Source organism: Ornithorhynchus anatinus, chromosome 4, assembly GCF_004115215.2.
Source record: "Ornithorhynchus anatinus isolate Pmale09 chromosome 4, mOrnAna1.pri.v4, whole genome shotgun sequence".
NCBI classification, from domain to species: domain Eukaryota; kingdom Metazoa; phylum Chordata; class Mammalia; order Monotremata; family Ornithorhynchidae; genus Ornithorhynchus; species Ornithorhynchus anatinus.
In genome coordinates, this window is record NC_041731.1 from 42,573,994 (window position 1) to 42,601,000 (window position 27,007).

At 42.0% G+C, this 27,007-nt stretch overlaps 1 protein-coding gene across 6 annotated transcripts in view; it reads left to right on the forward strand.

Moving 5' to 3' along the window:
• CNTRL (centriolin) overlaps window positions 1-27,007 on the forward strand; it is a 75,205-nt gene that overhangs the window by 40,160 nt on the left and 8,038 nt on the right. For all 6 annotated transcript variants that reach the window (XM_029062502.2, XM_029062505.2, XM_029062504.2 and 3 more), the window contains 20 exons: window positions 184-363; window positions 4,173-4,352; window positions 6,042-6,158; window positions 7,811-7,955; window positions 10,716-10,864; window positions 12,053-12,239; window positions 12,438-12,754; window positions 14,863-15,074; window positions 15,289-15,481; window positions 16,656-16,786; window positions 16,892-17,032; window positions 17,132-17,258; window positions 18,377-18,541; window positions 19,176-19,335; window positions 20,730-20,845; window positions 20,977-21,194; window positions 22,192-22,349; window positions 22,565-22,638; window positions 24,578-24,766; window positions 25,372-25,597. In XM_029062502.2, coding sequence (XP_028918335.1) covers window positions 184-363; window positions 4,173-4,352; window positions 6,042-6,158; window positions 7,811-7,955; window positions 10,716-10,864; window positions 12,053-12,239; window positions 12,438-12,754; window positions 14,863-15,074; window positions 15,289-15,481; window positions 16,656-16,786; window positions 16,892-17,032; window positions 17,132-17,258; window positions 18,377-18,541; window positions 19,176-19,335; window positions 20,730-20,845; window positions 20,977-21,194; window positions 22,192-22,349; window positions 22,565-22,638; window positions 24,578-24,766; window positions 25,372-25,597 — 3,385 coding nt within the window. The remainder of the gene's footprint in view (window positions 1-183; window positions 364-4,172; window positions 4,353-6,041; window positions 6,159-7,810; window positions 7,956-10,715; window positions 10,865-12,052; window positions 12,240-12,437; window positions 12,755-14,862; window positions 15,075-15,288; window positions 15,482-16,655; window positions 16,787-16,891; window positions 17,033-17,131; window positions 17,259-18,376; window positions 18,542-19,175; window positions 19,336-20,729; window positions 20,846-20,976; window positions 21,195-22,191; window positions 22,350-22,564; window positions 22,639-24,577; window positions 24,767-25,371; window positions 25,598-27,007) is intronic.

Consider the following 27,007-nt stretch of genomic DNA (forward strand, 5'->3'; position numbering starts at 1 on the left):
AAGTGATGATGTAATGTTAATGCAAACAAACATTAAATTAAACCACCTTTTTCTTCAAGTGGGCCTGTACTCTATTTTTTATATATAATTTCAGTATGCCCCTTAAATAATAAAAAGAAGATGCATACATGTAGCTCACTAAAATTTTGAAAATCTTTATTGAAACTGTATTTTTTTCTGCAGATTCAATCAGATAAAAGACAACATGATGCCAGAATTCGGCAACTGGAGAATGAAATCCAACACTTGCAAGAAAACCTAAAGAGTATGGAAGAAATCCAGGGTCTCACAGATCAGCAGCTTCAGGAAGCTGATGAGGAGAAGGAACGGATTCTTATGCAACTGGAAGATTTAGAAAATAAGGTAGAAAAAGACTTTTTCAGACTTTTAATTTCCTTGTTCTACCTTTAATATAATTTTATTGTGTTAGAATATCTATTTTAAGCATTACTACCTAGGGAATTGGTTTGAGGATTTTCTATGCAATCTCTAATTCACAATTATAAACTATGTAACATAGAGAAAGAAAAGGAAAACTAGTATTCATAGAGCACCCAAATACACCAGGGCTCACAGTCTAAGTAGAAGGAGAACAGATATTTCACCCCCATTTTACAGTTGGGGAAAATATCCCTGCAGTGTAGAGTGAGAATCAGCATGGCCTAGTGGAAAGAGCACGGGCCTAGGAATCAGAGAACCTGGGTTCTAATCCCGGCTCCGCCATTCACCTGCTTGTGTGACCTTGGGCAAAGCACTTGCATTTCTCTGTGCCTCAGTTCCCTCATCTGCAGAATGGGGGATCAATATCTGTTCTCCTTCCTACTTAGACTGTGAGCCCCTTGTAGGACCCAATTGTCTTGTACTTACCCCAATGCTTAGAACAGTGATTTGTACACAGTAAGTGCTTAACAAATAGCACAATTATAAAGAGAAGGGGTCTCAGAACACAGCTTTGTGTGACATGCCCTCAATGAGTTGTTGAGACAGAAGTGGAGCCCATGAAAGAAAATGAGAAAAAGAGCTCAGAGAAATAGAAGGAGAAACCATGTTAGTACTGTGTTCCTGCAAAACTGAGACCAAATCGTGTTTCAAAGAGGAAGGAATGGTCCATAGTTTAAAAGCAGCTGAGAGGTCAAGGAGAATCAGGATATAGTCAAGCCCTTGGGACTCCTGGTCATTGGTGACAAACTTTTGAGAATGCAGACTCTGGGGAGTGAAGGGGTTGAAAGCCTTATTTAGTGGGTCATGGAGAAGAAATGAAGACAGATATATCCTATGCATTCTAGGAATTTGGGTAGAAATGGGAACAGAGAGATAGGGAGGCAGTTGGAGGGAGCCATGGGGTTGAAGGAAGACTTTTTTAGAGTGAACATATTTGAAAGCAGAATGGAAGGAGCTCCTCTAGAATGAGAAGTTGAAAACATCAGTGAGGGCAGAAAAGAGAGTAGGAGCAAGTGATTTTTAGGAGATGAGACGGGATTGGGTTTGAGGCTCGAGGAGAGGGGATGGATTTAAAGAGAAGGCAGGAAAACTCCCATTAAGCAGCTGGGAAGCAGGAGGAAGACAAGCTGCACTGGAGTGTTGGGGGGGTAATGGATTTTAGGGAAGTTAACACCTGATGGCTTTGACTTTTACAAACAAGTAGTTGGTGAGGTCATCAGGATTAGACAGGGCAGTGGTGGGGATTGAAGGTTTCAGGAGGGAGATTGAAGGTTTGAAGAAGTTGGTGGGGTTTGCATGCATGAGGCTCAATTAGGGAGGAGTAGTAGAGTAGTTGAACAGGAAACCACTGTGTTTTAGCACAACAGTGAATTTGTATTGGCAGAAGTTGTCTCAGAACCTGGATCGCCCCCAGTTGCTTTCAGTCGCAAAGGTGTGGGAGCAGTGGAATTGGACTGCAGCAGTGATTGAGGGCAGGAAGGTTGGAGGTGCAAGAGTGACGAAGGGATGTTAGGGTAAGGGACTTCAGATTGGTGGAGAAGCTAGAATTGAGCATGCTATTTTCATCTCTAAGAATGGTTCAGGAGGAATGAGATAGCTTGGGCCAGGTGGAATGGGTCTAGCCTGTGCAGGTCATGTAAGAGACCAAATTTTGAGGGTCAGAAAATGTGGATGAAGTGGCAGATAGAAAGTAGAAAGTTGTTGTTGGGGAGTGGCAAATCAGTTTGTCAGGCTAGAATTAGCCATTGTTTAGAGGTATGTGCCGTGTTGGTGAGTGGCTGAGGTGGGCTGAAACTAGTAGTCAGCAGAGTTGAACAAAAGGATACAGACGTATCGTCAGCGTGGGAGTTAGAGTCCCCAAGGATCAGAGTAGGAGAAGGGAGTGAGAGTAGAAAGTGAGAAAGGCATCCAAAGCAGCAAGAAATGCAGAGATGGAACTAAGAGGGTGGTAAATAACTGCAAATGATAGCTGTAAAGGGTGATAGAGGAGAGAAGTGCGGGATTCAAAGGAAGAGAAGGAGGGGGTAAAATAGAGCAAAAATGACAGACTTGAATTTCCCTTTCCCTGCGAGATGGGGAGAGTGGGAGAAAATGCCGGGAGAGAGGGGAAAGAGAGAGAGAAAGAGACATCAGGTGAGAGCCAAGTCTCGGTGAAGGAGAGGTAAAAGAGTGATTAGGCCAGAGACAGGTCAAAGACAGAGACAGGTCAAAGATGAGGAGGTTTACCCATGATGGAGCCGTGGTTCCATAGACCACATTATGGTATTTATTAAGCACTTACTATGTCCAAGCACTGTTCTAAACACTGGGGCACATACAAGGTAATCAGATTGGACACAGTACCTGTCCCACATGGGACTCAACAGTCTTAATCCCCATTTTATAGATGAGGTAACTGAGGCACAGAGAAGTGAAGTGACTTGCCCAAAGTCACAAAGCAGACAAGCAGCAGAGCCGGGTTTAGAACCCATGACCTGACTCCCAGGCCCATGTTTTATCCACTACACCAAGCTGCTTCTACCATACTGAATGGAGATTGGGGATTGGGTAAGGGAGGGCAGAGGATAGTAAGTGGGAATTCAAGAGACAGAAGTGAGGTGCGAGAGGGTATTTATTGTGAGAGAAGCGGTGGGGGCTTGGTGGTGTAGGGGAGAGAGTAACAGGGATACAGATGGGGTGTGAAGAGCTGGAGGGAAAAATGTGGAGGCCAAAATTAAGTGATAAATTGAGAAGGCAACTTCTGAACCCCTGCTTCATTCCAGTGCGGGGAATGGTAAATGGCTGTGGTCTCCGTGCAACTTGGAGAGGACCCAGTTGCCCAGGGTGGGTTACTTGGAAGATAGTTGAATGGTAGTTTTCTGGCATAGTATCTGCCTCCCTTAAATCTCCTGCTCCTTTCTGGTGTGGGGTGGAGAGAGTATTTGTTTTTTAATCATATTTCTTAAATGCTTCCTCTGTGCCACACGCTGTTCTAAGCACTGGGGCAGGTTTATCAGGTTGGACACAGCCCTGGTCCCACCTGGAGCTCGCAGTCTAAATTGGAGGGAGGAAGATTTAATCCCCATTTTACGTATGAGGTAACTGAGGCACAGAGAAGTTAGGTGACTTGCCCATGGTCATGCAAAAGATAAATGGTGAAGCTGGGATTAGGACCCAGGTCCTCTTACTCCCAGACCTGGGCTCTTTCCACTAGGCCACACTGCTTTGCTTTCCATGGGACTTGCAGCCTCAGTCTTTCTGGGATGGGCAGGTGGTCGTTGGCATTCAAGAGTGAGACTGAGGGGTGATGGATGACTGGCAAGTCACCTAACTTCTCTGTGCCTCAGTTACCTCATATGTAAAATGAGGATTAAATCTTCCTCCCTCCAATTTAGACTGCGAGCCCCATGTGGGACCAGGGCTGTGTCCAACCTGATAAACCTGCCCCAGTGCTTAGAACAGCTTGTGGTGCAGATGAAGCATTTAAGAAATATGATTAGACTTTAAGCCCGTCAAAGGGCAGGACTGTCTCCATCTGTCACCAATTTGTACATTCCAAGCACTTAGTACAGTGCTCTGCACATAGTAAGCGCTCAATAAATACTATTGAATGAATGAAGCAGCTTCTGTATCCTCTCACTGTTCCGGGGAGGGGTGGGGTTTGCAGCTGGATTGACATTATCACCATTGATGGGTTTGATGATCTTTCATCAGTTTCTAATAGGTGACTCACCTGTTTCCTTTTACTTTAGAAAAAGTTAGAAGATGCCAAGGCCCAAAAGCAGTTTCTTGGTCTGGATAAAGAGCTGAAGGACTTAAAGAAAGCAATGGCCGCTTCTGATAAATTAGCAACTGCCGAGCTCACTATTGCCAAAGATCAGCTCAAGTCACTTCATGGAACAGTTCTCAAGATGAACCAGGAGCGTGCCGAGGTGAGTCCTGGCTTGGCTGATGTTCACAGTAAAGATTGGTTAACACTTGCATTACATACATTTATAAGGAGAATATGCTCATGTCTATAAACCCCTGAAATACAGAGGTGTCAATTTTGGGCTGAAATTTATCTATAGAAGCAAATTCCTTTAGTGAGTTGTTCAGCCCTGTGGCCTCTACTTCCTCCCCTCCATATAATAATAATAAAGTTGGTATTTCTTAAGCGCTTACTATGTGCAGAGCACTATTCTAAGTGCTGGGGTAGATACCGAGTAATCAGGTTGACCCACGTGAGGCTCAAAGTCTTAATCCCCATTTTACAGATGAGGTAACTGAGGCATGGAAGAAGTTAAGTGACTTGTCCACAGTCATACAGCTGACAAGTGGCAGAGCCAGGATTTGAACTCATGACCTCTAACTCCCAAGCCCGGGCTCTTTCCACTGAGCCACGTCTGTACTTGTATCTGTGTCGCACTGGCTTCTGCTCCTCTTCTCCACGGAAATTGCCCTCGCTAAGGTCACCAGTGATGTCCAGTGACCTCTACTCCCTCTTAATCCCCCTTGACCTTTCAGCTGCCTTTTGACACTGGCCCACCCCTTTTGCCAGGAAAAACTCTCTAGCTTGGCTTCACTGACCCTGTCCTCTCCAAGTTTTCCTCTTTATCTCTCTGGCTGCTCCTTCTCAGTCTCTTTTGCTGCCTCCTCCTCTGCCTCCCACCTCCTAACTATGGGACTCTCCCAAAGCTCAGTTCTGGGTCCCCTTCCGTTCTCCTCCTACACCCACTCCCTTGGAGAACTCAATCACTCCCATGGCTTCAACTCCCATTTCTATGTCGATGATTCCCAAATCTCTAGCCCCGATCTCCTTCCCTGCAGCCTCACATTTCCTCCTGCCACTTTCCCTATTCATCTTCTTCTCGGCATCTCCTATGCCTTTGGGTTTATATAGCCTACTTTGATACTCACCCCAGTCCCACAGCCCTTATGTTCATATCTTTATACTCTGTCATTTCCCTTCTCTGTAATTTATTTTAATGCCTGTCTCCCCCTCTAGTGTGTAAGTTCCTTAAGAGCGGAGATTGTGGCTGCCATCTCTATTGTATTATATTCTCCCAAGCACTTAGCACAGTGCTGTGAACACAGTAAGTGCTCAATAAATACCATTGATTTTTTTAATGGCATTTATTAAGCACTTACTATGTGCCAGACACTGTACTAAGTGCTGGGTTATATATTAACTTAGGTTGAACACAGTCCCTGTCCCACATGGGGCTCACAGTCTTATTCCCTATTTTCCAGATGAGGTAACTGAGGCCCAGGAAGTTAAGTGACTTGCCTAAGGTCACACAGTAGAGACGTGGGAGAGATGGGATTAGAACCAGGTCCTTCTGACTCTCAGGCCTGTGCTCTATCCACTAGACCATGCTGCTTCTCATTGAAATGTTGTATTTAAAATATGCATTAGTGCCATAACCCTAATCTTCTAGGCAGGTATTTTGTATATGAGCAAATGTATTGACACATTTTTATGTTGTGCCCACCTGGAAAAGATATGTAAAAGCTATGAGCCAGTAGAGCCTCATAACAAACTAAACTTTTTGCCTAGTTTCTAAATACCAGTAGTAAATTTAAACTTTGTGATTCATAATAACACACACTGTTTCTAAAGCTTTGCCTTTTCCCTGTAGCAATTGCAGGAGACTGAAAAGTTCAGTAGGCAGGCAGCCCGGGCAGCCCAAGATCTTACCAGAGCAGAAGCAGAGATAGACCTGCTACAAAGTCTGCTAAAAGAAAAAGAAGAGCAGGTAAATCAGTGGGTTGTTCAGTCTTTTTCTTTGCTGGAAAAAAAACAAACACTAAGCTTTGTGAGGAAGTCGTTTCCAAATTTCTCAGGGTTTTTAATTTAGTCTGATTTGAATGGTATGAAGGATAGGTAAGAGATTATTATTATGGTATTTGTTAAGCACTTACTATGTGCCAAGCAGTGTTCTAAATGCTGGGGTAGATACAAGGTCATCAAGTTGTCCCACGTGGGGCTCACATTTTTAATCTCCATTTTGCGGATGAGGTAACTGAGGCACAGAGAAGTTAAGTGACTTGCCCAAGGTCCCACGGCGGACAAGTGGAGAAGCCAGGATTAGAACCCATGACCTATGACTCCCAAACCTGGGCTCTTTCCACTAAGCCGTGCTGCTTCCCCAAGAGATCGGAAAAGCTTTCTCATCCATGAACTTAATAAATGCCATTGTGACTGACGATGATGATGTTGAAGAACTGGAAGCAAGGCTTTCACTTAAAATTCTAAAGTGTTTCTTGAGGCTTGACATCCAGTGGTGCCAGTTTTTCATTTGAGCTTATGGGCAGGAGTAGAAGAGGTTTGGGGGAAGAGAAAGGGGAGTACAAAGGGAAGATAAGGCAGCAAAAGGTACAAAAGGAGGAACGCCTTTTCCTTGTCCACCACTGGTGCTCACCAAAAGCTGGGGTCCTCTCGTCTCTTCCTCTAACCCTCGGGAAGAGGAACTGTCTACCCAGTTGCTCATCCTAGTCCATTCTGTCCAGACAATCAGGGAATCCCCTAAGAGACTGCATTCAGCTTCCATGTCCCCATGGCAGGGCATGTCCCCACAGGACAACTCCACTACTCTCAGCAAGGATCTCCCGATCTCGTCCGTCGCTGTTCTCCTTACCACCTTTACCCCAAACTGGGGCCATGGTTGCAGATCCTGGTCCAACAGCCTTCACTCATCCTAAGCCTCTGCTGCCCTGTGAGGACAGGAAACATGGTCGTGATGTCATCTTCCTCATCCTGTGTAGCCACCATCTTGGCTCTACCTCTAGTCTCTTTCCCTCTCCAGGGATTGGCTCTCGATGTCCATCCTGCTCAAAATGCTCTGGGGAGGAGAAGCATAGTTCCATTTCAATCCTGGAGGAAACTCAGGAAGATGTGGGGGAGGAGGAGACCAGGAGATGGTGGTTAATGTGAAATGAATGGATAAAAAGAGTGTGATTGGAAGGGGGGGAGGTAAGGGATCTTAAAGGAGAGAGATAGAGAATGTAGAGAAAAAGACTTTAAAAGAGTATGTAGGAGAGAAGAGGGGAAAAAGGAGGGCCAAAAAGGAGGATATGGGGAAAGGAATAGTAAAAAGGAGAATGTATTAGAAGGTGTTAGAGAGTGGAGATGAGGGACAGAAGTAGTGCAATCAGAAGACACAGGTAGGTACAGGAAGGGGGGGGGGGGGGCACAGAGGATCTAAGAAGAGAGTTGATGAGATTAGAATGAACAGAACAGATAAGCATGTTGGGCTAACAAAAAGAGGAAACATGGGAGGAGGAGCCAGACCATTGTTGAAATTCCCAGAATGTTTCCTGAAGTTCAGCTAATTCTGAATATTATTTATTTACAAGGCCAAATGCTATTTGTGGGGATTTTATTGGGCCTTTTTCATTGTTTCAATAGTTTCAAGTTGAGCTGGAGAAAGCAGATGCTTGTACATTTGTGTCAAACACCCAAATGCTGGATATTGATCAGTTAAATCAGACCATGAAAAGACAAAGGGCAGAGATCGAACGACTAAGGAATGTACTAGACCACACAAGATCAGGTAAAATATCTATTTTAATTTTTTTATTGACCATTCCAGGGTTCCCCTTGACAACTGCCTTCCCTTCCTTGCCACCTTCTTTCAATTAGATGATCTCTTGGGTAGGGATTATCTCTACCTGTTGCTGAATTGTACTTTCCAAGTGCTCTGTACAGTGCTCTGCACACAGGAAGTGCTCAGTAAATGCGATTGAATGAATGAATGAATCTCTTTGCAAAACACTTCAGTTTGCTCATCCTGTTCTGGGCTAGTGACACCAAGGGAACTTTGCATATAAATAAAGTCTGTTTGGAATCTTATCACCACCTCTGTAATCACTGTTCTGAGTTTGCCACATGTCTTTAGACTGTAAGCTTCTTATGGCCAAGGAACATGTCTTCTATTTCTGTTGTATTGTACTCTCCTGAGTGCTTAGTACAGTACTCTGCACATAGTAAGTGCTCACTTAAGGAGCAGTACTGGGTTCCCTTCTATTTTCCATATTCCCCCACTCCCCTTAAGGGGATGAGAAGAACACAGAAGACAAACTCCTCTCAGCCTTACAGCACTCAAGTCCAATACCCATAATTTATTTTAATGTCTGTCTCCCTCTCTAGATGCTAAGTTCAGTAAATTCAATTGATTGATTGACATTGAACCCAAAGGCATTGGGGTAGTGTGTTCTGGATACAGCTTAGAGACAGTGCAGATGTGGAAGGCACTGGCATAGATTTGGAGTAGGATAGAATGGGGCTATGGAGGAGGGTGAGGAGGGGAACAAAAATAGGGGAAAAGGTTAAGGGAATAGGAAAGGAAAAGAGAAGAGAATTACAAAGAGGAAAAAAGGGAGCAAGGAAATGTCTTAGTGCATATTGTTCAGTTGGGAAGACTTATTTTTATCAAATCTCCAATGACAGTAAGGACTAAAATTATGTATACATTAAACCTACCTCTTTCCCTTTTTCTGGGAATTTTTGGACGTGGAAAGAACATCAGCACGGGCAGGGAATGTGTCTACCAACAGTTGTATTGTACTCTCCCAAGGTCTTAGTACAGGAACACAGAGATTAGGTGGGAAAAGATCAAGGGAGAAAGTCCATTATCTAAACTGGGCAAAGAAAGGGTATTAGTGCTAGTTTAGAAAAACAGACCAGATATATCCAAAAAGGTCCTTATGTTAGGAATAGGAATAAACTATGCTAATGTTCTTTCCATATCAAAAAATTCTCAGAAAAAGGAAATGGAGGTAGGTTTAAACTATAGATAATTTTAGGCCTTATTGTCACTGGGGTTTTAGATAAAAACAGGTCTTCCCAAATGACATCAATCATATTTATTGAACACTTACTGTGGGCATAGTACTTTACTAAGCACTAGGGAGAGTATAAAATAAAAGTGTTGGTAAACATGTTGTTTCCTACCCACAAGGAGTTTAGAATCTAGGGAGGGAGACAGACATTAAATTACAGGTGTGTACATAAGTGCTGTGGGGCTGAGAGTGGGGTGTCTTATGTGCCTATCTTCATTCCCAGTCCTCACTGTCCATTTTCTCTCATCCATCTCCCTTTTTTGTGCTTTTCTTTCTCTATAACCCTTGGTCTTTCCTGTCTTCCTTCAGTTGCCTTACTACATTGCCCTCCATTTCCTGATCTTTATTTCCCCTTTACCCTGGCTCTCCTGCTCTTCCTCCTCCTGGTCTCTCTCTCCACTTCTCTCAGTACCTCTCCATCTCCCCATTTTGTAATTCCTTTCTTTTCTTTTTTCTTTCTCTGTCTCCTTTCCACAACCCACCTTGCTCACTTCTTTCCTCTTTTTAAACTTCTTCACTTTTTCCCTGTTCCCTCCTCCATACCCCATTCTTTCCTACCCCAAATCTATGCCAGTGCCCTCTACATTAGCACTACCTCTGAACTGTCAGAACACATTATCCCAGAGCCTTGGGCTCTCAGTTGTATTTTTTGAGCACTTTATTGAGTACTGTATTGTTGGTAGACATGATTCCTGCCCACAGGTTTCCAGTCTAGGGGGAAAATATAGGGAAAAAGGAACAGCAGCTCCCTGTCATTCATTCATTCATTCAATCTTATTTATTGAGTGCTTATTGTTTGCAGAGCACTGTACTAAGAGCTTGGGAAAGTTCAGTGCAATAATAAACAGTGACATTCCCTGCTCACAATGAGCTTACAGTCCTGTTGGGGGAGACAGACATCAATACAAATAAATAAAATTACAGATATGTTCATAAAAGTGCTATGAGGCTGGGACTGGGGAACAAAGGGAGCAAGTCAGAGTGATGCAGAAGTGAGTGGGAGATGAAGAAATTTTTAGAGTAGATGTTCCTTCAATAAGTCTTTGACCTGCCCTTGAGCCTCCTGGGAGTGTACCACATTTCCTCAGTAAACTAGCGTCACTGAGCCTGAACTCCAGGGATCCAGGAACTTCCATTTTAGCCTATAGTTATCCAAAGTTGTCTTTGGAAATAGGGAAATATTGAAAAACTATTTCTGAGATCATTGTAAAGATTTGTTACTTGTTCCTATGTTCTTTGATAAGACCTATCACATTGCTTCTTTTCCTGACATTCCAGGTAATTGTTTAAAATATTTCAATGAAACCAGAGACTATTTTCTTGTAAATATATCCCTGAGTTTCAATAACATACATAGCACCTCGCAAGCATAAGACTAAAAGCAAGCAGTATACTGAGGTCATAAAAGTTTTCATAGAGAGTAAGCTGTTATGATTTGCACACTAAGTTTGGAAGATATCATTTCTTCGTAGATACCAAAGGAGGAATAGAGAACTTATTGGATGAAATTGCAACCCTCCGAAGTGTCCTTTCTCACCAGAATGACTATATCACCAGCATAGCAGATCCTTTCAGAAGAAGAGGATATTGGTACTTTATGCCACCATCATCATCATCTAAAGTAGGGAAAATTTAGCATCAACTGGGGGAGGGTGGAGCGGTAACCCTGAATTTTATTTGAGAAAAGTAATTATGGGCCCTCTTAATTCTTATAGGGTTTCTAAGCAGTGGGAACCATGTAACCAAGTTTATTTTTAATGCTCTACATAAATGAACTTTCTCACAAATGGGCAGCTTTCTATAATTAAAGGGAAAAATGAGGACTTTGCATGGGATGCACAAGGCTACCTGAATCCTTTAAATCCTTATTCTAGATGATTCCTAGCAGACTCAGTGATAAGATGCTTATTCCAGTACTGGTCCATTCCTGGGCAGTCTCCAAGATTCTCTTTAGTTTCCAAACTGGCTTTACTAAGGCAGGGTCCTATTCTCTCACAAAGTATAGGGTGACTTTTTTTCCCAAGAGTTACCTGGTCAATTTTTTTTGTAGGGTTGAGTTTTTATTATTGATGGAAATTCTTATTGTTCAAGGGTGTGTTGACCCCAGTTTCAACTGGTAAATTGCTCACCTGCTTTTTGTTTGAAGCAGCGTAGCTTAGTGGCAAGAGCTCGGGCTTGGAAGTCAGAGGACGTGGGTTCTAATCCCAGCTCCACCACTTGTCTGCTGTGTGACCTTGGGCAAGCCACTTAATTTTTCCATACCTCAGGTACCTCATCTGTAAAATGGGGATTGAGACTGTGAGCCCCACATGGGACAACAATGACTACCTTGTATCTGCCCCAGTGCTTAGAACAGTGCTTGGCACATAGTGAGTGCTTAACAAATACCATTATTATTATTATTTGCACCAAGTAAGATGTGTTCTCTCACTTTTTTGGGGGGCTGGTTAGGGGCTGAAATGTCCTTAATGCTTCAGTCATGAAACGTTATTCCTTATATGCATTTCAAAGTCACTGACGACCAAAATGTCCACAGTGATAATGGTTTAGCAAATATGAGTTTTGAGTTAATGGGATTGGAAACATCATGAAGAACCTACCATATTCTGTGTCCTAAAGGTAATTTCTTCTCATAGGTGGCAACACAACAGCTCAACAGTCTGAATTGTAGTCATAGGAAAGCAACAACTTTGCAGCTATCCCAACCCCCAAAACTATAATTATTTCATCAGGTTCACACCTGCGAAGAGCTAAATCTTAGTTTGCATTTTCAGTGAATGCCGCGGTGTTGATATTTCATCATACTTAGGTTTCCAGTCCCAGTTCTCACAGTACCAAAGATTCTGGAGTTGGATTGAAGTACACAGCCTCCACCCCTGCTAGAGAAGAGTCTGCTCGAGGCAGGCAAAAGAAAACCGCAAGGCCCCTTCCTGCAGAAGGATGTTGGATTTATTCACCAGTCAGAAAAGGACTACAGAGATCTCATTATAGTAGAGGTAAGCAGATTGTCATATAAGCACTTATGATTGAAAAACTGCACCAAAATGAAGAATTAAAAAAAAAAGCTACATTTGTCTTTGAAAAATCTTTACTCAATAAGTACTTTCCCTGTGGCCTGTGTGCTGAAACAGCACAGCTCACCTGTTAAGCAGAAATGGTTTTGATTTCTCTTTTCTCCGTTTCATTTTTTCAAGATAGAGGCAGCGGAGAAGATAGCGGGGCAGAGAGCGAATCGGATGTTCCGGTCGAGCCTCCCTTTGTGCCTCCTTCTGGTTCCGTTATTTACACCGTCCTTCCAGATGGGGCCCCTGTCCCCCAGGGAACTGTAATTTATGGTCCTCCTCCTCCTCCTGTGCCAGCCAGTGGCAGACCACATGCTCCAGGAACTGTTATTTATGGCCCCCCTCCTGCTGGGGCCCACATTGTTTACGGCCCTCCCCCACCTAACTTTTCCGTCCCTCTCATCCCAGTGGGAGTGCTTCACTGCAATGTTCCTGAACATCATAACTTGGTAAGAAAGAGGCATTGAGTCAAAAAAATTCTCATTACCGTATAATTGGAAAATGGCAGGGTGCTTGAACTCCTTTGCCTTTTGGTTCCTGCAGTTTGATTTTTTCGGTTCTTATCTAAGTAACCTTCTGTTTTCCTAGTATGAGATTTCAAGGGCTATGTGTGAGCGTTATCATAAACACATCGGGTTGGCTACCTGCTCCCTTACCATCCCTCATTTCCCCACCCTATTTGGCATCCCCCTGTGTTGCCTCTGAACTTGAGTCTGAACTTAAGCACTTTGATACTCATCCCACCCCCACAGTACTTATGTACATATCCCTATACTCTGCTGCTTCCCCTACCTGCAACGTATTTTAACATAATAATAATAATGTTGGTATTTGTTAAGCGCTTACTATGTGCCGAGCACTGTTCTAAGCGCTGGGGTAGACACAGGGGAATCAGGTTGTCCCACGTGGGGCTCACAGTCTTCATCCCCATTTTACAGATGAGGGAACTGAGGCCCAGAGAAGTGAAGTGACTTGCCCACAGTCACACAGCCGACAGGTGGCAGAGCCCGGGATTTGAACCCATGACCTCTGACTTCAAAGCCCAGGCTCTTTCCACTGAGCCACACTGCTTCTCTGTGCCCTCCATTAGATTGTAAGCTCTTTGAGGTCAGGGATCAAGTCTGCCCACTCTGTTTTAGTGGTGCTCAGTACAGAGTACTGCACAGAGTAAATGCTCAGTAAATACTACTGAATGATTGATCCTTTTGGGTGCATAGAAAGATCAGATGTGGGGTAGAGCAGCAGCAAGTGCCCAACTTCATCCACGGACTCATTCCAAAATGCCATTTGTCAGTCATTTACTGAGTGTTTACTGTGTGCAGAGCACTGGGCTAAGCACTTGGGAGAGTACAGTATAACAATATAACACCACATTCCCTGCCCACAATGAGTTTACAGTCTAGAGGGCTTTCCTTTGGGTCCCAGCATAAAATTATAGGGTATCATCCTTGTACTCTGAGACATGTTCTTCTCTCTCCTTTTAAATCTGATCGTGCTTGTATCCCAGGAACACAAAAGATTTTAGGCATTTATTAAGCACTTACTGTGTGCTAAGTTCCAGGGTGAATACAGGGTAATTAAATCAGAAACCTCAAACAGGAGCTTATCATCTAAGTGGGGAAAAACAGATACAGAAAAGGATAGTAAATTACAAACAGTAGGTAACAGGGTCAACAATCCAAAACAATTAGGCAAAAGTAAGTAGCTAAACACTATACTTGGAAGGGGGAGTCCTGGGCCCCTCACTAATCCTGATCCAAGCAACAGTCCATTTTCTCCCTTCACTTAAGGAGGACAGTCATAGGAGTCTGCATCATATTTTAATGCCTTTCTGGGTCTTCAAGATGTTCAGTAGTACCAAGACTAAATTTATTTGGTGGGGCATTTAATAATAATAAAAATGTGATATTTGTTAAGCGCTTAGTATGTGCCAAGCCCTCTTCTAAGCGCTGGGTGGATTCAGGGTAACCAGGTTGTCCCATATAGGGCTCACACTTTTAATCCCAATTTGATAGATGAGGTAACTGAGGCACAGAGAAGTTAAGTGGCTTGGCCAAGGTCACACAGCAGACCAGTGGCAGAGCTGGTATTAGAACCCATGTCCTCTGACTCCCAAGCCCGTACTCTTTCCACTAAGCCACACTGTGACAGTCAAATGCTGAGACATTTTTGAGGGCTAGGATTCAGTAGAATATGTGCATTTCTTGCTCTAGATCTGTACCTGTAAGAGACATGTAAGATACTAGCTTTCCAACTACTTACTTGTTGTGGGCAGGGAATGTGTCCACCAACTTTGTTGTACTCTCCCAAGCTCTTAGTAAAGTGCTCTGCGCACAGTAAGCGCTCAATAAATACTACTGATCAATTGATTTTAAAGATAGAAGACATTTTAATGGGTAACTTCAGTTGAAGCAAAACCACTGCAAAATATGATTTTGATATGTTTTGCCCCCATTATTTAATACAATATTTATAGTATCCCTGAGAAATCTCTTGATGTATTTCTGGTGTTCTCTTCTGTTTCTTTGCAGTAACTTGTGCTTTCATTTTTGTTCAGGAGAATGAGATTTCTAGACTGGAAGACCTTGTGCATCACTTAGAATCTCGGAGAAAGACAGATAAATGGGCAAGAGTGTCTAAGAAGGAGCAGTCGATTAGAGGAATGGAAGAGCTCCATCAAAACATTGAAGATCTTTTGCGTGAAAGGGAAGAGTTAGAGTATGAAGTAGCAAACTTGCATAAGAGAATCCAAAAACAGAACAAGCGCAAGTAAGACTTCCAGAACGTGCAGTTGGTTCAAGAAAAATGGTATTATTGTTACTTTATTATCACTGATAGCGATCAACAGGGGTGTAGCCATTCACTAAATGTTTTGAAGTTTAAAAAGGTGAATTCATTAAGAATTCATCCACGGTCTCACTGTATTAGATTAAGTAACATAATGGCCAGGAGTTCAATGTTCAATTTTTGTGAATTTTTTCAGGGATTTTATTGAAGGACACATGGACGGTCTTATTAAAGAACTAAAAATAGAAAGGTCTCTGAAACACCATGAAGATATTATAGATGAAATTGAATGCATTGAAAAGACTCTTCTGAAGCGCCGGGCTGAGCTCAGGGAAGCCGATCGACTTCTGGCTGAGGCTGAAAATGAACTTGCCCACTCACGAGAGAAGGTAAATCTGTTTGTTTGGGGGCCAGTTCTTAAGGGAGTTGCTCTTTTCCCATAGTTCTGAATATGAAGGTATAAAAGAAGTTTGTCAGTTGCAGCCATTTCTTTTTCGTAGCTTTCATTGAATGTTCATATGACTAGCAATGAAATTAGACAATTTCACCCAACCTTGCCGTGAATATGGGAGAGGAAAGTTTCTGGAAAACATCTTAAACTGCTAAGAAATTTGAACTGCTAGGCTGAGAAAGTTACCCAGACGGTTTATACTGCTACAAATAGAAAAGGTTTTGAGCTATATGAAGCCATTTGGCTAGTCTAGACTGAACAAAGATTTCTTCCCTGTCATAACCCAAACTGTTAACTTTGTTGGGAAGGAAAGCCCTGCCTTGTTTGCATTCTGCTTATCTAAGAAAAGGCTATCCTTTGCACCTCTGAGACTAATGAACTTTACCAGTTCATTTTACTAATAGTCATAAACTTGGGGGATTTCATCACATTTTCTGTAGGACATCTTTGGAAGCCCTTGGCCAGACTGAGGCAACCGAATATAAATTTATTGACCTTCAGGGTCAAAGCAAGAATTATGATTTTCAATCAGCCTATTCTAACATTTATTTTTAAACTGATTGCTTCAAAAGAAAAATACTGTAATCAAACTATTCGTTAGAAACAGTGGATTTCAATTTAAGGGAGACGTGATCATATCCAGAGTCCAGGAAAGCATATAAAGGAAGATTGCAAATGAATTCATTGTCTCTCATGGGTTTTAATGTCATGGCAGAACTCTCATTGGAGTAGGCAGAGATGCCACCGCCCCTGGGCTATAGGCCCTGAGGGACCCTTATGGGCGGCGGGATGTCCTGACTGGGACACTTCTTAACTTGGATAAGGCTGCATCAGAGTGGCCAGAAGTGAGCTCAGAGGTATCAAGGGCAAGAGCCAGCAGCTGCAGGGCAGACAACCCCAGATATTGGCAGTGGCAGGGTGAAACCTTCTATTCTGTCTCCTCCATATCCCCATTCCTTTCTTCCCACTTCTCCCAGTTAGTAATGCTAGGGGCATGGAAGGAACCAGCACAATGAAGGACTCTTGGAAGAGGGAAGCTGACAGCCAGCCAAAAGCCCCTCCTTTCCACTACAGGTCGATGGGAATTGTTATCAACGGTGCTTTATTTTTAGACCAAAGAAACGATTCAAAAGTACAGTGAAGCCAAGAGGCGCTTGTCACGAACTGAAACAGATGCCGAGGAATTAGAGAGAAGAGCTCAGGAGACTGCTGTTAAGCTGGTGAAAGCAGATCAGCAGTTAAGGTACTTGGAATATGTCAGCCCCAGTCTTAAAGAGTGAAATGAAGAAAAGCTTTTTTGCATGACAGGAGCATACTGCTCTATGATGTGTAATGGAATGTGTTTCAGATTGCTCCAGGCAGATGCAAGAGATTTAGAGCAGCACAAGCTTGAACAAGAAGAAATCTTGAAGGAAATCAACAAACTAGTGTCAACAAGAGATTCAGAATTCCAATATTTAGGCCAGAAGATAGGAAAACTAACAGGCGGGTCAGTATTCTGATTGTGAATGGAAAGGTATCTCTGTTATTATATAGAGAAGGACGATCTTTGGGGGCACAAATTTTAATCCTAATTGTACTCTTACAGGCTTCAAAAATTGCACAGTGACATAGAAGTTGCTGAAGGGAGTGAGGATCACCATCTCCAGATCCTTAAAGAATCTGAACATCTCCTTCAAGACAAAAAGGTGGAGCTGGAAAGTTTGAAAAATCAGGTCTGCTCTTTAAAGAGAATTTAGAAAATAGAATTTGCATTGTTTTGGAGTTGTATAGTCTCCACAAGATAAAATGAACTGATTTCCCTTGGCAACCACAGGGTTTGGGTTCCCAAAAAGGCAGATGAAGTAAAAGGGTATAGGGTCTTTTTCTCCTCTAGACTTTAAGCTCATTGTGAACAAAGAACATGTCTACCAACTGTTATAATTGTGCCCTTCCAAGTGCTTAGTACAGTGCTCTGCACATAAGGGTTCTATAAATATGATTGATTGATTAGGTGAAATTCAGGGAGGTTTGTGGAAAGCCAACCAAAACAAAATCCTGGCTCATCAGGTGAGTTGCATAGTCACTTGGAAAGAAGAAAAATGATTCCTCTCCCCATTCAGCAGTCTGAATCCCAAAATGGAAATTACTTCAACTTTACTGACCATTCAGTTGGGCTCAGAAGAAATAGCTTCTATTACAAAATAATTTTATTGAAAAGCATTTTTAATGAAACTGCTTACAAATTATATTAGTGTGTCTCCCCTTCAAGTCTGTGAGCTCATTGTGGGCAGGGAACATGTCTACCATCTCTGAAGGACTCTTCCAAGTGCTTGGTATAGTGTTCTGCACACAATAAGTACTCCATAAATACCATTGATGATAAAGATGATAATGATGATTATTATAATAATGACTATCTGGCAAGATTTCATTTGAGGTGTTGGGAGTTCTTCCATTCATGTCTATGTATCATAGCCAGGTAAAAAATAAGCATAGCTTTAACCAAGCAAAATTGGGTTAGAATATGAACAATGTTGTTGTATGGGCATCCAGAAAGAACTACTATCAGGGCACCAAGTTTAAAAAAAAAAAAAAGAACAAACCAAAAAGCCAACTATTTCTAATTATAGGGACAGGATGATGCAATTTCTAGAAAATAGGAATGAAACAGATAAAGTGGTAATAGAAAAAGTATTTCCCATAGGTGATCGCTGATCTTTTTAGTTGCAGAAAATATGTTAACTTAGTTCAGGTGGGGACTGACTTAAAGACACTCATCTTGAAGTTTGTGTTCTCCTGGCTTAGATGTCAAAACCTTTAAACTCCATTTTCTCCCTTTTCTTCAATGTAGAAAGCAGCTCTGCAGCAGCAGGACAGGACCTTGGGGAGACAACTGGGAGAGAAAAAGGAGGAACTGCGTCTGCTCCAGGAGAGCCTTATCCAGACAAAAACAAACCTCCAAGAAGCCCTCCAACTGGGAGAAACTGAAGTGGCTGAAAAGAGAAAACATATCAGAGTATGCGTTCATTCATTCAGTCGTATTTATTGAGCGCTTGTGGTATGCAAAGCACTGTACTAAGCACTTGAGAAGGTACCCTATAACAGTAAACAGACACATTCCCTGCCCACAACGAGCTTACAGTTTAGAGGGGGAGACAGACATTGATATAAGTAAATGAAACATATATGTTCTAGAGAATATTTGGGGTATTCTTCAAATCAAGAAGCTTTCCTTTGAAACAGGAGCTGCTGCCTACCCCAACTTGGGAGGCAGCTGAGGCCTTTGGGTTGACCAGTAAGGCCGAACTTATGTTCTTATGATTATTACCTCTATGTACTCTAAAACATTTTAAGCGGGTCTAAAACCTGCATGATATGGAGGCCTGATGTTGTGACTAACCTGAATTGCTCTGACTTGGTTCCAGCTAGATTTGTGAATCCCTAATGCAGTTGGTTGAAAAGCCTTTCCTCTCTTCTCATTTCCCTCACAGTGAAGTGTTTTGGTGCAGGCTTCTGAGGTAAATGAGAAAAGCAGATAAGATTTCCAAGTGCTTTTTTTTTGGCGGAGGGAGGATCAGTGAAATTCAAAGCCAGAACTTTTTTTCCTTTATGACCACTCTTTTTTTTTTTAATTTGGCTTTTTCATTTAGGAAGTGAAATCACTGCTGGAAGAACTGTGTGCTCAGAAAGGAGAACTGAATGTGCAGATGAGTGAAAAGAAAAGTCAGTTTTCGCTCTTAAAACAGGAAGTTGGAAAAGAGGAGGCAAATCTTCAGGTTGTAATACAGCAAATAACTAAGCATAAAACAGGTAAGTTGACCAGACTGATCATTTATTTTGTTTCACAGCATCCACATTCCAAAAGACTTGAAAATTCTGCTGCTCCATCATGTCTAGTTGATTTTTGCACTGTTTAACATTTAGGCTTATTGTTGGCCAAGTGTTTTAGATATAGCTTTTTAAAATATACCTTTAAGAAATTACATCTCTTAAAAAAGGAATATGTATATTTTATTAGAGGATAGCCATTGTATAATTTTTTTCTAAACAACACAGTTGACTTTTTTTTTCCTTTGGTTGGGAATGGATTTTAATTGAATCTGTGAATGACACTGGATTTATCAGAGTTCTCCAGGGAAGTACATTGCATCACTTATGTTTCCAAAGCATCCATCCCCTCCCATATTTTCCACTGGCACAGTGTGTGCCTGCTTCCAGTGGAGAATCATTCTTCAGGCACCAACTAATAATGATGGTATTTATTTAAGCATTTACTAGTTATCAAGCCTGGTGCTAATCAGGTCAGACACAGTCTCTGTCCCACATCGGGCTCACAGTGTGAAAAGGAGGGAGAACAGGTATTTTATCCCCCATTTTACAGATGAGGAAATAGAGGCACAAAAAAATTAAGTGGATTGCTTGAGGTCACGCAGCAGGTGACAGAGCCAGGACTAGGATCTGGGTCTCCTAACTCAGTCAATCGGTGGTATTTATTGACTGCTTACTGTGTGCAGAGCATCGAGCCAAGTATTCGGGAGAGTACACTAACAAATAGGTATAGACAGTCATTTCCCGCAAGGAGCTTACAGAATAGATGGGGAGACAGACTCTTTTCTTTTTTTTTTAATGGTATTTGATAAGCACTTATTATGTGCCAGGCACTGTACTAAGCACTGGGGTGGATACAGTATAATCAGGTTGAACTCAGTCCCTGTTCACATAGGGCTCACAGTCTTAATCCCCATTTTATAGGTGAGGTAATTGAGGCACAGAGAGTGAATGGACTTGCCCAAGGTCACACAGTAGACAAGCGGCAGAGCCAAGATTAGAACCCAGGTCCCCTGACTTCCAAAACCAGGCTCTTTCCACTAGGTCACACGGCTTATTTTGTCTTTTGGCCCACCCAGCCTCCTCCTTCCCTGTAAATGGTGCCATATCTCATTTTGTGCATCAAAAATACCCTGAGCGGCAGCAGACATATTCTGTCCCGCTCCCAAGATTCCCACCACGTTGGAATGATGGCTCTTTTCCCTTTACATAGGGAAGGTTAGAACTTACTGGGCCTAATGTCCCTGAGCTACAAAGAGCTCCTTGCTTTAGTATTTGATCTTTTCCCCTTTATCTGAGTATCTCGTGAATCCTTGCCTAATATATTATTTGAAGTGTATTTTAATATTTAACTCAGTTTAGTGTCTGTCTGTTAGAACTGAAGCATGTTCTGGAAATGTTGCAACTTGAAAGCGATGAGCTGCAGAGTTTGAAGCTGCAACATGACCAGAAGGTTAATGAACTCAAGAAGATTCAAGCTGAAGTGCTGGAGGTAAAAAAAAACAAAAAAAAAAAACAAAAAAACAAACACCAAAACCAAGAAACCCCCAGTCTAATAAACTTTGAAAAGTGGGTTCTTGTTGCATATTAAAATGTAAGAATTCCCCATGCTTTGTTATTTAGGAGAAACTCCAGTTAGACAATCTTCAGCGGGCAACGCGACAACAGCGTGGAGAAATGGAGTGGCAGAAAAGACTTCTGGAGAAGGATCAACGAGAAATAGAGCATCTGTCAATGCAGATTCATACCCTACAAGACAGTATTGAAAGCTTGAACAAAGAAAAGCAACATCTTCAGGAAAATTGTGACAGTCTGGAGAATAAATTGGCAGAGACTAAAAGGTTAGAAAAGGCACAGATAAAGCTTTTTGTCTGCATTAGGAAAACTTGGGGAAAAAATAGTGAAATAGCTATTTTAAAATGTGATTTTTGTTTTAAATGGTATTTAAGTGCTTACTGTGTGGAAAGTACTGGTCAGAGCTCTGGGGTAGATATAAAGTTAATTAGGTTGGTCACAGTTCCTGTCTTACATGGGCTCACATTCTAAGTTGGGGAGAACAGCTATTGAATCCCTCCATTTTACAGCTGAGGAAACTAAAGCACAAAGAAATTAAGAGACTTGCCCAAAGTCACACAGCAGGCAAGCGGCAGAGACGTAGTTAGAATCTAGATTCTATTATTCCCAGGCCCGTGATCTTTGCTGTTACCCAAAGCTTTAATAAGTAAAGCTGTGACCTCTGTAGTTTTCAAATCCTGGGCCCTGAAGGATGGTTTGGCAGTAGGATGGTGTATAGCATCAGTTTAATAAGCCACTCTTATGTAGTTTCAGCATAACTGCCTGGTTTTTAATGTGGTATTTAAGTGTCAATGGTGTTGCTATGGGTTGGACACGACTTGACAGCATAAGAAAACAACAACAACATTTAAGTGTTTACTATGTTCTAGGCACTGTACTAAGCAGTGGAGTAGAGCCAAGCTAATTCAGCTGGACATATCCATGTCCCACAAAGGGTTCACAGTTTTAATCCCCCTTTTAATCCCATGCTGCTGTTTGAAAATAATCAGTGGTATCTCTGAGGTGCTGCATGGAGAACACAGTACTAAGGGCTTGGGAGAATGCAGTGGAGTTGGAAGACATGATCCCTATTCACAAGATCTTACACTGTAGTGAAAATAAGCTGCTAAGTATTAAAAGTCAAGATTTGAGAAGTTTAGGATCTAGCTTGAAAACAGTTCTTATTTTCTACTGTTCAAAAATCCCTATAGTGATGTTGCCTTATTAGCAAATTTTGAAACTTTTAGGTTGCGAGTTGCTGAGCTATTCTGTGATGTTTTGTAGGATTTTAACAGATACTGAAGGTAGTAGCAAAACAGCCCAGTCCAATGTAGAAAAGATGGAAATGGATATTAGCAGACTGCAGCGAGAAGTAGACCAGCTAAACCAAGACAAACTATCTTTGCATAAGGACATTAAAACAATGCAACAACATCTGGAAGGTATGTGTATCGTCATCATGTCTGTGGCTTGCCCTATTTAAAAACTTAGTCCTTCAGTAAACTCTCAGAATAGGCTGAATGGTATGGCTTTAGCGCACTGCGAATAATCAGTGGCAATATGGTTTGGAATTAAACTTTTATAATAAGGTACAAAAAAAGAAAACACATTTCCCACCACAAAATATTCATTTTGAACCTTGGATATCTTTCTCTAGAAAAAAAGGAAGAACTCTTCACCCTAAAAGATGAACTCACTGATGTCCAAGATCAACTAAAGCGGGTAGAACAGGTAAGCACCATGATGTGAATGAGTGTAAGTTTCTAAACTCTGGAAGCTTTGTGGAAGTTGACCTAAAAACCTTGCAGTCCGGGCCCCTTCTTCCCCATCAGCTGACAAGCATTCCTAAGAAAAAATGCACTATTATATATTATAAGTTATTTATTTTAGATTAATACCTATCTCCCCCTCCAAACTGTAAGCTTGCTGTGGGCAGGGAACGTGTCTGCCAACTCTGCTGTATTGTACTCTCCTAAGCGCATAGTACAGTGCTCTGCATACTGTAAGCGCTAAATAAATTCCATTAATGATATAAATTCTAAATACAGAAGTTTACTCTGCTATACTCCCAAGCGCTTAGTTCGATGCTGTGCACACAGTAAGCACTCAGTAAATTCCAACAATGATATAAATTCTAAATACAGTATTTTACTTTGTTGTACTCTCCCAAGCGCTTAGACAGTGCTCTGCACACAATAAGTACCACTGATTGATTAAGGATCATTGTAGAATAGGTACCTTAACCCAGAGAACCATCAATTAGGCAGACACCCCTCTAACTTCTAGGAATGTCATGTGGGGAACAGGGTAGCTGTTTCAATAGCTGAGGCTGGGTGAGCCTGTTTAATTTAAAACTTGTAAATTCTACCTGGGTCCTAAAGGTGCTGACAATATCTGATTTTCTAGCTTATGATTTGGGGATTTTCTGCTGGTACTTGTCACAGTTCAGCACATCATCATCAACGGTATTTATTGAGAGCTTGCTGTGTGGTCAGGGTATGTGCCTACCAACTCTGTTGTACTGTACTCTCCCCAGGACTTACTACACTGTTCTGCACAAAGTACTTACGGTCTTTCAAGGCAGATAAATAATAGTCCAGACTACAGAAGGCAAGGTTCATTCATTCAATAGTATTTATTGAGTGCTTACTATGGGCAGAGCACTGTACTAAGTGCTTGGAATGAACAAGTCGGCAACAGATAGAGACAGTCCCTGCCGTTTGACGGGCTTACAGTCTAATCGGGGGAGATGGACAGATGAGAACAATGGCAATATTTTTGCTATGTAGTTTTATTTTGTCCATGTGACTCAATCATGCATAAGACAGAGACTCTCCAAACATATTCTCTTCAAAAGCATGTCCATGGTGCCCCCTGGGCACTGAAGTTTTAAAAAAACAAAAAACTCAGTTCTCTTCTTATCTCTCTGGCTACTCTTTCTCAGTCTATTTTGTCGCCTTCCCAGACTAAGCCCTCCCTTTGCCTCTGCTCCTCCTCCCCTCCCCACAGCACATGTATTATTTGTATGTATTTATTGCTCTATTTATTGTATTAATGATGTGCATTATCTATTCTGATGGTAGTGATGCCTGTCTACTTGGTTTGTTTTGAGCCCGTTGTGATTGTGAGCCCGTTGTTAGGTAGGAATTGTCTCTATCTGTTGCCGAATTGTATTTTCCAAGCGCTTAGTATAGTGCTGTGCACACAGTAAGCGCTCAATAAATACAATTGAATGAATGAATGATTTATTTGTTAATGTCTGTCTCTCCCTCTAGACTGTGAGCTTTTTGTGTGCAGGGAATGTCTGTTGTTGTTGTATTGTACTCTCCCAAGCGCTTACTACAGTGCTTTGCACAAAGTAAGAGCTCAATAAATATGATTGAATGAAATGAATGAAAACTTTAAAACCCAATATGAAAAGTCTTGACCTTTTTTTTTCCATTTTTGGAGTATTTCATCCTCCATTTTCACTTCAGCTATAAATGTAAACAAAGCTTAATCTTTTGGTATCAAAAGGATTACAAACCCTTAAAGTTAAATGCACCATTACAATAGTGGTGCAGACTGTAAGGTTTTCAATTCTAACAAAACTTCATTGAAAATAAACCATCCTAATAAAAACAGTGTGTAAGTTTCTGTAAGTGGCTTCAGTTTCCTTCCTCTCTTACAGGATCTGAAACACTCCTCACAACGGCAAAATGAATTGCTTGATGAACAAGAAAGCCTGAAAGATGGTATAAATCAACATTTGAAAAAGTTTCAAGATTGCCAGGAGAAAGGGGAAAGGAAGATGCATCAATTGCAAGTCCTTCAGACGGAGATTGAAGAGCGGAAAGTAGAGTTGGCTCACCAAAAAACGGTAACAAATCTGAGGTAGCAAATCATCCCCCCTTTAGTTCTGGGGCTGAATCATTAGGGAGCTAACTCATCATGAAAGCACTAACAATCTCAGTGGTTTGCTGTCTCTGAGAGCTTCTTAACCTATGTTTAAACACTGTCATATTTCTATTCATTATTTTGTAGCCACTATGGGTGGTGAGGGTTTGGCCACCATTAGAGAAGCAGCATGACCTAGAGGAGAGAGCACAGGCCTGGGAGTCAGATGGACCTGGGCTCTAATCCCAGATCTCCACTTGTCTCTTGTTTGACCTTGGACAAGTCACTTAACATTTCTGTGCCTCGTTACCTCATCTGTAAAAGGGGATTAATACTGTGAGCCCCATGTTTGGGATATGGACTGTGTCCAACCTGACTAGCTTGTATCTACTCCAGCGCATAGAAGAGTGCCTGGCTTAAATACTGTAAAAAATTATCTCGAGGGATAGATTTTGCCCAACTACATCGACTAAATCTCTCATATTGAGCAAATACTTGAGGGAGATCATTGGTCTAGGGGAATTGGTAAGATGCTATCACTTCTTATATTTTGAGGGCAGGCTGCTTAAACTAATGTTCTTTGTTAAGGTGCTTCAGCAAATCCAGAAAGCCAGAGAAGATGAAGAAGAAAAATTAGAAGCTTGTAAAACAAAGCTGAAGGAGCAGAAACAACTACTAGATTGGGAGCTAATGGACCAGAAAAATAAACTGGAGCAGGCGATTGCCAAGGTAGTGCTGGCAGAAGAGCGGGTCAAGACCTTACAGGAGGAAGAAAAATGGTGTGCAACCCTGGAGGAAAACCTGACCAGAACCAGTGAGTGGTCGTGGGAATTGTTATTGTTGAGTCAGGGAGCAGAGGTTCCCCAGTGGGCTCTTCTGGATGGGTTGTTCTGAACTGCACAAGGCTTTTCAGTCAATCAGTGGTATTTATTGTGGGCAGAGCACTGTACTAAGTGCTTGGGAAAGTATGATATAGTGGAGTTTTTCTTTTTTTTTGGTGGTTTTAAGTGCTTACTGGATGCCAAACACTGTTCTAAGCATTGAGCTGATCAGGTCAGGCACAGTCTCTGTCCCATGGTCGGGCTCACAGTCTTAATCGCCACTGTACAGTTGAGATAACTGAAATGCAAAGAGGTGACTTGCCCAAAGTCACTTGGTAGACAAGTGGCAGAGCTGGGTCCATGCTCTATCCCCTAGGCCATGCTTGCGTCAGTGATCCTTGCCCACAGTGAGCTTAGTAGGGGTACAGACATTAATATAAGTAAATTACAGGTTTGTGCATAAGTGCTGAGTGGAGCTAAGGTAAGGGTGAATAAAGCGTGTAAATTCAAGTGCAAGGTAGGCACAGAAGTGAGTGGGAGAAGAGGAAATGAGGGCTTTGTCAGGGAAGGCCTCTTGGAGGAAATGAGCTTCAATAAGATTTTGAAGGTAGGGATAGGGTGAGGGAGGGTATTTTGGGCCAGTGGCAGAATGTGGGTAAGACGTTGGCGGTGAAACCGATAAGATCAAGGTTCAGTAAGTAGGTTGGCGTTAGAAGAGCGAAGTGTATGGGCTGGGTTGTGGAAGGAAATCAGTTTTCCCAAGTTAAGTGTTGGCACTGCTGATTCAGTACCTAATGATGTCACTTAAATAATGGGAACGTGAGGACATTCAATAATTCTTTCTTATAAGCTCTGGGTGTTCTTAGGGATCCTCATGCTTCCAGAGGAAACCAGTCCCTCCCTTCTTTCATTTAAATTTAGGACTGTGACCTTTCCTCCAAACAACCCAAGACCAAAAGTGATTTCTCAACAGACTGGGTCACCCATAAGGCGGGGACTAGGTGACTGAAATAACTAGAGATTCTAAATTCTCTCTGGGCAGGGAACATGTCTACAAACTCTATTGTATTGTACCCTCCTAAGCGCTTAGTACAATGCTCTGCACACACTAAGCACTCAAATAACATTAATTGATTGAAATTAATCAATCAGGTAGTGGCAGAAGAAAGATGCAAGGAACCTGATTTGCTCTTGCTACTCTAAATCAGCAAAAGAATTTCAAAAAGAGGGTGAAGAGCAAATTTTCCCAAGCCCCACTTGCCAGCCCCACTACCACCTTTTTCATTTTATCTGGTAAACATAAATGTTCTTCTTCAGATGTTGGGCTCTCTCTGAAGTAGCTGAAATTAGTATGGTGCCTGTTTGGTTTTATATATGGGTATTCATGAAGCAAACTATACCAA